At 43.5% G+C, this 12667-nt stretch overlaps 1 protein-coding gene across 4 annotated transcripts in view; it reads right to left on the bottom strand.

Annotated features, from left to right (window-relative positions):
• Window positions 1-12667, bottom strand: part of RFTN1 (raftlin, lipid raft linker 1) — a 143902-nt gene that overhangs the window by 73247 nt on the left and 57988 nt on the right. For all 4 annotated transcript variants that reach the window (XM_019535647.1, XM_019535656.1, XM_019535631.1 and 1 more), the window contains exon 4: window positions 9275-9383. In XM_019535647.1, the coding sequence (XP_019391192.1) occupies window positions 9275-9383 (109 nt within the window). The remainder of the gene's footprint in view (window positions 1-9274; window positions 9384-12667) is intronic.

Raw genomic sequence — 12667 nt, forward strand, 5'->3', positions numbered from 1 at the left:
GCTGGGGTCGTTTGACCCCAGTACTCTTTCCTGCCATGGCAGGGGGGCGGACTCGATTATCTGCTGAGGTCCCTTCTGACCCTAGAAACTATGAACCACTTCACCAACCCATCGGTTTGAGAGTGGTAAATGGAGGTTCTTACCAATTTAATTTTTAGTAGCTTATAGAAAAGCTTTATGGTCTGGGACATTGGGGCAGAGCACTGTTGGTGCCTGCCATTTTAAGGGCTGTGTCAAGCAGCCAGCAGTGCTTGATTGCAGCAGCCATTTTAAAACCATGGCCACCTACATAAACAGAGCAGTTCACCACGGGCAGGCAGGCAGAAATATTGCCTGGCTGAACTGCTGAATGAAACTTCTGCAGGTAGGAGCAGCAGGCTCTTCAGCCTGGGCATGACCTAAAACTGCACCCTGCTGGGAGTAGGTGGTCTAGTGGGGCTCCCAGTGGCATGGAAGTCCCCAGGAAATACCAGGCCAGTTACTAGCCTGGTGGAAAGCAGGTCGGGGCGCCTTAATAACCCCAGCTCCCACATCCCTGGTGGGTTCAACTGGTTCAGGGGAAGCCCAGGCTCATGGGAGTCCTGAGGTAGGGCCCAGGTTGGCAGAGGGACCTGGAGCAGCACCCAGGCTCTTCACGAGTCCTGTGGCTACAGGGACCCTGAGAGAGGGCCAGACAAAGCTATGGCCAGCCTTGCCTCACAGAGTGCAGTACCCCAGGGCAGAAGGCAAGGCAGGGCTATAGCCACCTGAGCTGGATGAGGCGGCAGACCCCAGTGAGCCCCAGGGAAGGAGCAGTGTGCAGAGCTCCAGTGAGGGGGTGGTGTGGGAGTGTAAGACCCTAGGGCCACGCAGGGCTGTGGCCACCTGAGCCCCAAGGGGTGGAAGACCCTAGTGTGGAGCCCCAGTGAGGGGGCTGAGGGCTTGGAGCCCAGTATGTGTTTGTTTTCTGTTTGTGTTCATGTTTCATGAAATACCTAGCACAAACCACTGGTGAATGCCATCTGCAAGGCTGGGCTCTGGTGTAGGGTAGGATTGGAGCTGCAGATAGCACACTCTGGCATTGGGACAAGAATGAGAAGCCTCCTGCCTAATTGGAACCAATTATGAAACAGCAAGTCATGGCAGACAAGTGAGGCAGGCAGTTAGCCCAGGAACAGGTAGGCAGGCCAGTGGTAGACTGGCCCCGAGAAGGCCCCCTGTTACAGACATGAAATTGGTTCCTCGGCTGCTACTGATTTTTCAGGGCACTCCCACCTGCAAAAACACTGTCATGAATTCGGCAGCCATGGCTTTGACTGTCATCAACCAAAGAGGCCTTGGGATAGCACATGGTATAGTAGACTATTACCAATATAGCCAGCTACACTCTATTCCAAGGGTTATACCATGTCCATCCCAATCCATTTGAAGGAAATATCCACTAAAGGTAAAGCGACCTAAAGGGGTTACTGTGCTCTTCATTTACCACATACAAGAATTCCAAAATACTTAGGGATGTCTCTCCAAGAAAAGAAACACACAAAACACCGTTCTCATGGATAACTATTGCATGGATTAATTTGATAAATAAAAAAAAGGAGGAAGTATCTTGTGAGCTTGACCAAAAGCAGAGATGGAAACAACATTTGGCTACTGAGGGATCTAGAATGGATCCAGCCAGTTACAGTGTGGAGTATCATTGTCTTTGCAGTCATTCTCTTCAACAGAGTGAGGGTAAGTCAAATAGGAAAGAGAGGAATCTCAAACCCAGGTACGATATATTTTACTTTTAACAAACACAGATGGGAGAGTTCAATCTGTGTTTTAAATTTGCTAATGATAACATGCATTAATTTACAGCGCATAATTAACACCTGAAACATGTTCATTCGCATGAAAAAAACCTTTAAAAAAATTACACTTAGGAAGTGCCTTGTAAATATTAGCTGATGCTGTACTCCACACAACTGACAAGGCTGTCTCAGGATATAGTAGACCATGTGAGATGTGCTTGGTTTTAAGTTCTGGAACTGGGAGAAGACTAACACTGAATCAGAGAAAAGTAGGGCTGGAACGGACCCCCAGAGGTCATTTAGTCCAACCCCCTGCCTCAGGCAAAATCATCTCTATCCAATCTATCCTATATAAACCATAATCCAAACTGTACATAAGACTGCCATCAACCCTGCCACAACATAGACCTAGTACCCTAACCTGCCACAGGTAAAGCAGGGGAACAACAACAGTTCTTCCCTGTTGATCAGGACAAGATCCAAAATAAATGATCCCGTACTCATATCTTCCACTTTCAGGAAAAGAAAGTTGTCCACTACACAAGTTAGGAACCAGTGTGACATTTTATGTGTGGCTACATGTGTGGTTTTATGGCTGTCTTCTTCTAGCAGATGTCCAGAAAACTGAAGTCTCCCATAAGTACCATCAGCTTCTGGATAGATTTGTCACATGTATGAAGAGTGACTCATCCACCTCTTCATTCTCATTTGGTGGCTTATAATAAATCTCCACCATTATATCAGTACTGCATCTTTCATCCTTCATTTTCACCCAAATGCATTCTGCTTTGCTGTCTTCTTCTTCCTGAAGTGTATGCATTTTTGACATACAAGGCAACACCACCACCTTTTCTCCCAACCCTGTGCTTCCAACATAGTGCGTTAACCTTGATGTTGTCATAAGAGCTGTCCCACCAGGTGTCTGTGATGCCAATCAGATCACAGTTCTTTCCATGGGGTGCAGCTTCCAGCTCATCTTGTTTATTCTCCATACTTCTCACATTTGTATACATGCATCAGACGTATTTTGCATTTTGATTTACTTGCTTTCCCCTTTTGTGTCATGTGTTGCAGTCCTGTAGCTCTCTGGCCCTTTCCCAAAGTTAAGTATCTTCCTTGAGTCCTTTCCCACCTGGACTGTGAGCTCTGTTGCTGGAGGGTTTTGATCACCATCCCCTGTGGAACCTAGTTTAAAGCCCTCCTTACTAGGTTGGCCAGATAATGCCAACATATGCTCTTGCCCATTCTTGTCAGATGGATCCTGACTTTTGGTAGCAGTCCTCCTTCCAAGAGCACCCATCTATTGTTGAAGAAGCCAAAGCCTTCACACTGACACTGTCTCAGCCACATGTTGACTTTCAGAATAAGATGGGCTCTGCTTGGACCCTTGCCTTCCATTGAAAGGATCAATGAGAACACCACTTGTGCTCCAAGCTCCTTTAACCCTTCTGTCAAGAAGATGAATTAGTTAAAACTAGATGGAACAGTTCCACTAATTGTAAGTAAATAGAGTCAGTGACAAAAGACTACATCACCATGGCAGAGACTTGCATAAGCTCCTTTTAAAGCATATATACTCCAGCAACAACCCAATCTTCTACTCATGTGCTTCCTCTCTTCTAGCCTGCCTATGATCCAGGAAGACCTGGTAACCAGTATTGAGAATACCATTATCTGCTATCTATCCCACGAGTTGTCAATGTCCTAGAGAGCTGTTAGTGCAATAACATACTCCTTATATAGTAAGGGTCCTTAAATCTCAGAGAGGTCTTATTGTCATGACCCAGCATTTCCATTAGCACAAAATGACTACAAGCCAGCTTAACAGCATAGTCACTGTATCTCCACTAGTCAAGATGATGTCCAAGATATGTTTGCCTGTGTGAACTGTCCAAAAGACTACTTGGAAAAAAGCCATATTCACCATGGATAAGCCTGTAAGCCAGTAATGTAAGCATCAACTGCTGGTCACTCAAGACTATCAAAATGGGTGTTGCATGACAACTTGATTAGGTCTGGTAGGCTATTCTCAGGAGTATGACAATCTTTGCACAAGCATTAGATACTCTGATTTAATGTGAAATTTGCATACCAAGGACACATACTTTAATTAATTCACTTTTGAGAGTGGAAAACTATGGCTGCTATTGCTTCTCAGTCTCTTTTTTAGTCTCAGTCACTACAAAGCTAACATTGGATGCCAACTATTAACACAGGGTCCATCAGGCTCAACCAGCTCAAAAAACTGTATTTCATGGTCATGCTGAATATGGTCTACTGAAGACCTACCAGACAGAACAATCTTCATCTTAATGTCAAGTCAAGGAAGGAGGACAGAGCAATGCAGGTAGCTGTGAAGATCAAAAGATAACCTCTGCAACTCAGGTTCCAAATTTCTAAGTTTTCCAGACTCTACCTCCCTTGCCTTTCGTAAGTGAAACAGTAAAAGATACTCATTCCAGCCAGAGTTTTACACTCTCATAAGTGTATTGTAAAACTACACTGTTTTTATTGTTTTGTTATTTTCAAAAAAATTCTGCTTTCCTTATCCTGAAAAGCAATGAACATTTTTGTTGTTCAAAACATTGTATTCTTGTTACTCATAAATTAATGTGACAATTAATCCATACTCGCAAAGAAATATTTCCACACCCCCTTCTGTACTAGTTTTATATGAAAGCATTGAGATGTTCACACAGTTCATAAACAAATACAGATGGCGAGACAAAACCATGCACTTGACACTAACATCTTCGAAGAAAATCAAATTCCACAACATCAAAAAACCTCCATGAATGAATGACATGCACAACCTACAGAGAAATACTAAAACATACATTTTAATACATCAAAATGCTACTAAAAAAGGCATCTTTATAGCCCAATAGTCAAATGCATTCTAGCAACAGAAAAACTCTGTAACTGAAGAGTTAGAAGAACATAGAAGAAAAACAATTCTGGAAGTCTTAAAACAATGTTTTACAGAGCCAACAGGTGAAGGTTGGGTTTCTTTTGCTAGAATAATATGAATTAAGAAATACTAGTATTTGTGGCACGTATGGCTTCTGTGTACCCCATATCAAAGAACTGACTAAGCAAATTCAACACGAAAAGTGATTTACCTGTTTGTTATTCTAGTTTTGCACAAGTGTGACTAAATTAAAGAAGTTACATTCAGTGACTGCATCCAGATGAGTGCAGCCATATAGTATGTGGCAGCACATTCAGCTGTTTTCTGCACTGCAAGGTAGTAACACTGTGGTGGGTTTTTACCCCAGGAGATCCCAGGGTCAAAAAAATCTGCAAAAAAAAAAAAAGGGGGGGAAGAAGGGGGAGTGGTGCACATGGGCCGCGTGTGCCACACAAAACCAGAGCCAGAGTCACACTCCGGCTTCCAACCAAGCTCTGAGCGGCAAAATCACTGCTGCTGCAACCCCAGGAGGCCCCCAAGGTCCCAGGTACGGCTGCTGGGGCCAGCCCAGTGTTGGCTTCAGCCTCCCTACCCCACCCAGGGTAACCTTCCACGTGCCAGAGGGCGTGTGACACAGGCATTCCCTGGGGACAAGTATCAGTAACATAAGGTTTGCCGCTGTTTCTTGTCCCCAGGGAAACTAACGTCCACACTCATGGATTCAGTCAGTAAATGCAATTGACTCAAGTCTAAACTTTCAGATTGGGACCAACTTTCCCAAAGTAAAAAACACCTGAATTTTACTTAATGCCTACATCCAGAAACAAAAGGTACTGCATGGTACACGGGCAGCAACTGTTAGACTTACTCTTTCGAAGTACCATCGATACTCCTAGAAATTACTCCTGTTCAATTTAGACTCCAGATAAATGTGTTGTAAACATTTAGCTTCCTAAACTACCCCCTATGATTAAAATGTAAATACTTCAGCTCTGACTATAGTTCAGTAAAGGCATGATCATAGCAGGGAAGGCAAAAATTGAGCTAGCTTTAACCTGGCTTTTGCATGTAAAAATAGGGAGTGAAGACATGGTGGCAAAGACTTCAGTAAACCCTGAGAAAATGCTCAGACCCTGAGAAAATGCTCAGGACCTCTGACAAATTTGTATAATCCATGCTGCCTTGTTTTCTCTACCAGTGTTACTCATGCTAGCCAAATTAAAACTGGAGCAGGCATACTTACCCATACTACAATTTCACCTGTGTAAATATACTCTCAAGTATTTATAATACAGTTATGGGGAGTATTAAACTATATGTTAGCCTCATAATCCTCTGGAGTTCAAAGCTAACAATAGTAGACATATTTTTGTTGCTGATTTTCAATAGTTGATATGAGGACACAGCAACAAATGATGTAAAACTTGAATCACAAAGGACCTGACTCACCTAGGACATAATGGCCACATCCAGATGTGCAGAGGCATGTGCCTGAAGTGGCACAAAGAGCAGTGGCACAAATCTGTGCCACTACTTTGTGCTGCAGCTCACACTCCTGACCATGAACTCTGTTGTGGGACAGTATTCCACTTTGGGCAAACTGCCTTTGCCTACCTCCTCGCAGTATGCTGGAACAACTAGGGGACAAATGGAGGAGTGGAGACACTCTGACCAGCAACCAGAGTATCTCCCTGGAGGACCAAGCCACTGTTTGTTCCAGTGTATGCTATTAAAGTGTGCACTACACTGCTTTTTCTTCCCAGGGATTTTTTTTTTGCTACCAGGAAATCCTGGTAGCAAATTTTGCCCCCACACTACAAATTTGCAGCATGGGGTACATTTTAATGTTTCACACACATGGTCTGTAGCACCACAAAAAGATTTGTGGCACCACAAACTGCACATGATTAAATGTGGGGATACACTTAGTGAGTGCATCTATATGTGTGCTTTACTGCAGAGTTGATTAATTAGCAGGGATCCTGGTTTTCTCTGTTTAAAAATCACAACTCTGATAAAAAAAAAAAATTATCTGATTAAAACACCCAAAATCTGTGTTTTCCTGCAATTAAAATGAATATATATGTATATGTGTATATGTGTGTGTGTGTGTGTGTGTGTGTGTGTGTGTGTGTGTGTGTGTGTGTGTGTCGGATGAACACAATGTTTTATTGATATATTTACCATTTCAAAGCAATTTGGAAGCCTACCAGTGCCTCAATCGCTATAATAAAATAAATTTTAAATACCTATACATTTTGGCATTTGATTTTGGGTTTTCTATCATGGAAAAATCAGGGTCACCTTTGGTCACCAGGATGTGGGTCCAGCTGTGGCTGTCCCCCAACTGCTCTGTGGCTCTTAGCAGTCTTGATATGCCAGTGCCATGCTATTGCCCTTCACTCCCAAGCCACAGCCCTTACTCCCCACCCACAGACCCTTCAGCCCTGCTGGTACATCTCACTCCCAAGCCACAGCCCCATGGCCCTGCCAGAGCCCCTCACTCCCCAACCCAGAGCCCATCCACCCCTGCTGGTACCCCTCATTCATGATTTATGGCTCCCCTTCAGCCCTGCCAGAGGGGGCCCCCAGCAGCCAGGGCTATGGGGCAAGGAGGCGGCAGTTGCTGTGACCCAAGTGGAGCCCAGAGCCCAGTTCCCCCTCCCCCACAGGCGGCACAGCTTGATCATAGCATGTGGGGGTGGGGCAGATGCAGGCTGCCTGCTGTGAGTTTGGGGCTCCCCTCCCTGCTGCCCTTCCCCCAGGGTCTCCACAGCCCAGCAGGCAGGACCCAGCCTGGGAGGGCAGAGTGGGGCAGGGTTGCTTGGTGTTGCCACTGCAAGGCCCACACCACCATGGTGACAAGCTTCCTGCCCATCTGATAGCTGTGGAGAGCACAACTGTAAGTCACTATCCCTGCATTTGCCAGGTGGGCAGGGAGTGCCTTTCCATGGCGATGGGGGGCTCACAGTGGCAGCACTGGGCCTTCCCACCCTGCTCTGCCCTGCTGCACCAAGTCTCACCTGTTGGACTGTGGAGACCCACAGGAGGAGGGAGCAGCAGGGAGGGGACCCCTGAGCCCACAGTGGGAAACCTGCATCCACCCCAGCACAACTCTGGGGGGCACGTGCCCTCTATGCCCCCCACAAGCATGTGCAGTGATAGGGGGCCAGTCCCACACTGCTCCCCAGATGAGCCGCCCACGGCGCTGTCCCACTCCCCACCCCAGGCCCCACACACTGCCCTGGTTGGGCATTGCCCCCACCACCAGCCCTGCCCAACTCCCTTCCTCCCTCATTATGGGGACCTTGATCCCTGGCCCCCCCTCCTCCTTAACTTACCTGCAGACAGCTTCAGCTGCTCTCATGCTGCCTGGTGCCACATGCATGTCACATACCTGCAGTAGCCCATGCCAGAAGCTGGAGGATGCTAAAGCATGGCTCCCTGCTTGGCTGGAGCAGCCAGCCTGGGCAAAGGTTAGCCTACCCACTGTGCGACATGGGGTTTGGAGGGGAGGTACAAACCATGCTGGGATGCTGGGAGACTGAGTTAACTTGAATCTGGAGGGGATCTGAGACAGAAGTTCAATAAATTGATTTAACTTAACTCGGTTAAATCTGATACTACATCCCATCCACATTTATCTTAAACCAGTTTCAGCCATTTTCAAAGTAATTTATGTGCACTGAACTTCTGTTCTGTTACAGATATGAACTGGTTTCCAATCACTTATACTGGTTTGTGTGTAACTTCTGCCTTTAGCCCACACACTAGGTCTGACCCCCAGTGCCCCTTGCCAACCTGGGGATTTTCCAGCCCAACTACTTGCTGTGGTCCCTGATGCATGTGTAATCACTGAACCTGAGAGCAGTTCACTCTGGTGCGAACTGCTCCAAATTTTATTGTGTAGCCTTAATAGAGCATGTAGATGCACCCAGGGTTTACTAAATAGGATTTAGTCTAATCAGTTCCCAATTTGATTAAACAACATGCTATCATAAATGGCATGAAAAGGTAACAAATCAGAATTAAAAGAAAAGTCATCTTTAAAGTCCCCCCAGTTTAAGACAAAGTTTCTGGAAGTACAAGGTTTACATGAAGCTGAAATATAGCTTAAAATTATTTTCTATAAGGCCACAACTGGGAAATAATATTGCAGATAATGGGGCTCATTATCTAAGTGTTTTTCCAGTATTACCAAGTGTTAAGGTCAAATAATTCAGAACATTTGGCAGCAACATGGAAACACTGTTTTAGCAGAAATGGTTCGCAACATTATAGGGATATACTGTACAGATGAAAAATGCGATAATAGATATCTGCTTGAGATCACTCATCCTGTAGTACTGCAAGTCATTTACAAATAGCAGAATGGTCAATGACTTGTTTCACTAGTCATTGTAATTGACCAAGGAGGTCCTATGCAGACATTGGCATTGCAAAAGAAGCAATTCTACTGAAGTGTCATTTGTGCATGAAATAAATGGAATGTGGGAGAAGAAACGAAAAGCGTAACTTGCAGCATCTCCTTGCCCTGAAATTCAAATGCAAATAAAGGCATGCTGTGTTTTAAGCTGTTTTTTCTACTTACTTTCTTAATGAAATCTGGTATCTTATTTTTGTCAGAGAGTTGGTCCGAGAAGGAGCAGCACTCTATATCCAACATATATCCTTCACTGCAAACATCATTTTTCAGAGATCTGAAGAAACAAAAACACACCCACATTCAGTTTTGAGTTCTTGAAATCAAATAATAAAAAATCCTTATGCACTTGTTCCTTCAATTACTGGTTCCATGGAGAATTAACTTTCAGTCAAAACCTGGGTTCTAGCACTTCCATTAGTCAACACAGCTCCATAGCTAAAGCAAGCCCATAGCTTCATACCTATGAATTTCAGAAAGCAGCAAGCCAGGCCCTCAAATGACTGCTATCAGAAGTGTAAGTGGCAGCCTCAGCCCTTCATCCTCTAAGATATCACGTGCCCAGCCAAAGATTCATGGAATAATGCTGAGTAGCTACAGACATGCATATGCTTCTTGGGCTGGAGCGGGCAATTATTTTGGCTGGAGGGCTACTGAAGAGTTTTAGTGAGGCGTCAAGGGCCACAAGGGTAGCCCCACGCCTTGACAGGTGCCCACTCTCTGGTTGCCAGAGTGTTTGTGGGCCATGATGTATTTGTGAGTTGCAAATTAAAGGAACCCCTTTCATCTGGCTCCAAGAACCACATTTTTAAAAAGCAGAGTCTGGTCAGAGTATAAAGTACATGCAGTTTATAATTTAGTCTTAAAAAAAAAGCAATGAAGAAACTTAGTTTTGCTGATGATTCAGTCTGCTTGAGAAACAATGATCTACAGAAGCTAATTCAGATCAGGTGGCATCAAACATGTATACTACCAAACAGAAATCCAAACTTTGGATTCATGGTGTTACAGAAGCATGGCATTGGACAAAATGTTTCATGGGAAAATCTTAAGTTTATATTGGAAGATGTTCATAAACCCTCTTTTGATCTCAACAGAAATGCTATGCAGTTAGTCATTCTGCACAGGGAATGTGCAGAACTTCTTCCAGATCCAAAAAAGTGAAACCGATATCCTCTGATCTACACTGGATATCCAGGTTAAAAAGAAGTAATTCTGTGAATATATTCTGGGAATTATTTAAGGAAAGCACACAGATGAGGTAAGTTCTCGTAAATTCTAAACTACACAACTGAACACTGGGAATATTTTTCTTGGGCATACCACAGAAGTGGCTACTCTGACATCTCATGAGAAGCTTCACAACCTATAAAACATAACCACAACTACCCAATTTATGCCTGCCAACAGTAACTTTGTTTAAGTAGGTGAGGGCTAGAGAAGCACGAGACTCCTGGTACAGAACCAATAGTCTGCAGCATGCTTCATCACGCGCTTGCCAGAGTACACATGAGAACACCACCAACTTCTCTGCACTCTAGAAATACATGTTAAACAAAGCACACAAACAAACTGAAGGTGGTTCCTAGAGGATTCCTCAGAATGCTAATGAGTTATTCATAACCATGAAATACAAAATTATTGCCATGTGAGACAGCTCCAACTAGCAGTGTTTCCTGTGGGAAGTTAGACAAATTTTCTAATGATATAATGTGACACTGTTTTTGTCGCTATTCCTCCCCCTCTCCCCAAAGGCTATACATACATCCACCTTCCTTCTAACAGCTTGTTTGTGTACAGTGGTAATTTTCAACTAGGGTGCCAGAGCACCCCGGGGTGATGTGAGGTCATTTTAAAGGTGCCATGGAGTGCCACAAGGTTAGCATTGATTCACAAGATAAACAAAGAGATTTCAAATAGGAATCCATAGTGTCAAAACATTCTGGTCTGTTCTAGTCTTTCGGAGTTCTTTACAACAAAAGAATTGCACTTTTTTCCACTTCAAAAAAAGTGGAAAAGTTAAGAGCTAGCACTTTCTGATAGGTGCTTTGAGTCCCACAAGGGGTGATTTAAGTCTAAAAAGGTTGAGAATCACTGGGATATAGCATGGTTGTATCATCTGGGGGATTATGCTGTTGCACAGTAACATGCAACATTTCTTCTATCACTTAGACCTTTTAGGTATCTTCTATAACTGTGTTACTATTCTTCTCTTGGCGGTGTTCAACCCCAACAATATGTATTTTATGGTATTCAAAGCCTAAAACCTTTACATTTACTTTTTTTATTAAAGGAAGCTGTTTATATACTGCTCTAGGAAAGGGATCTATAGGAACCATTCTCCAGGTCATTGGATTTATGTATTATGGATTAAAAACAAACAGATTAATTTAAGCTATAAAAATCAAATTACTGACAATCAAAGTTCTGAAAACATCCAAGGATGGAGCTTCTACCACCTTTCTGGCTAACCTATCCCAGTGTTTTACTACCCTTTTAGTGAGAACATTCTTTCAAATACCTAACCTTCCCTTGCTGCAACTTGAGAACATTGCTCCTTGTTCAGTCATCTGCCACCACTGAGAGCAATCCAGCTCCATCCTCTTTCCAACTTCAGGAAGTTTGTTACATAATACTTGAAAACGAAGATTAATAGAAGTTGGTATACAAGTTATTCATTACTTTTATTCAATTACTTTGTCTTGCCTTCCCTTTCATGTACTTAGAGATACTTATAAAGTAAATGAAGGGGTGATGTGGATACTATCATCACTGCTGGGGAATAGAACATTGCTGTAAATGTGACATCAGAAAAGGACAACCAACAGACAACCACGAAGCACCAGTCAACTTTCAGTGTTGTCTTGTCTTTCCCTATTGGCCATTTGCCTCCCTCTCTGCCTTGTATATTACTACAGTATATGGTTATGTTATAAATGTTCTGAGAAAAGGACTGCTCTTTACTGTATGTGTGTGCAACATGTAGACATTTGGATTCTGTCAGAAATGCATGTGGAAGGGCTGCAACAAATCTGGCTCTCATAATGCTAAGAGGGATGGTGCTCCCAGTCAGCAAGCAGGAGTTTTTCAAGAGGAGTCTGAGTAAGGAAAGGCTTTCCAAGTACAAAAAATACCTGATGACTACTGACTTACAAGAATGGGGTCCTATACCCTAATTAGGGCACCAACTGTCAGCATAACATAAAGAAATAAACAAAAAAATAGCAATAACAACATTTTAACTCGTGACTGGAAGTCAGTGGTCAAAGTCACTTCATTATTGCTGTTTTAGTTGGCTGCCATTTCTCATTCAGCTGTTTGCAGTTAAGTACCACTTCATGGTAGATAAACCATTACCAGCTGTGGGGTACCAGTACTTACACATTAATTATCAAAGCTGACAATTCTGTGTCCTGTAACAAACTGAAATTCCAATCTCTCTCAGATACAAGGAGGAAATAAGAGAGTCAGCATTTGGTTTTAATTTTCCTGCAGCTCCCTATTATTTCTGGATTCTATAAGCTTGAAGTTTCTTTTAAAAACTAAGGATTTACTTGAAAA

Source organism: Crocodylus porosus, unplaced genomic scaffold (assembly GCF_001723895.1).
Source record: "Crocodylus porosus isolate Cpor-Errol unplaced genomic scaffold, CroPor_comp1, whole genome shotgun sequence".
NCBI classification, from domain to species: Eukaryota; Metazoa; Chordata; order Crocodylia; family Crocodylidae; genus Crocodylus; species Crocodylus porosus.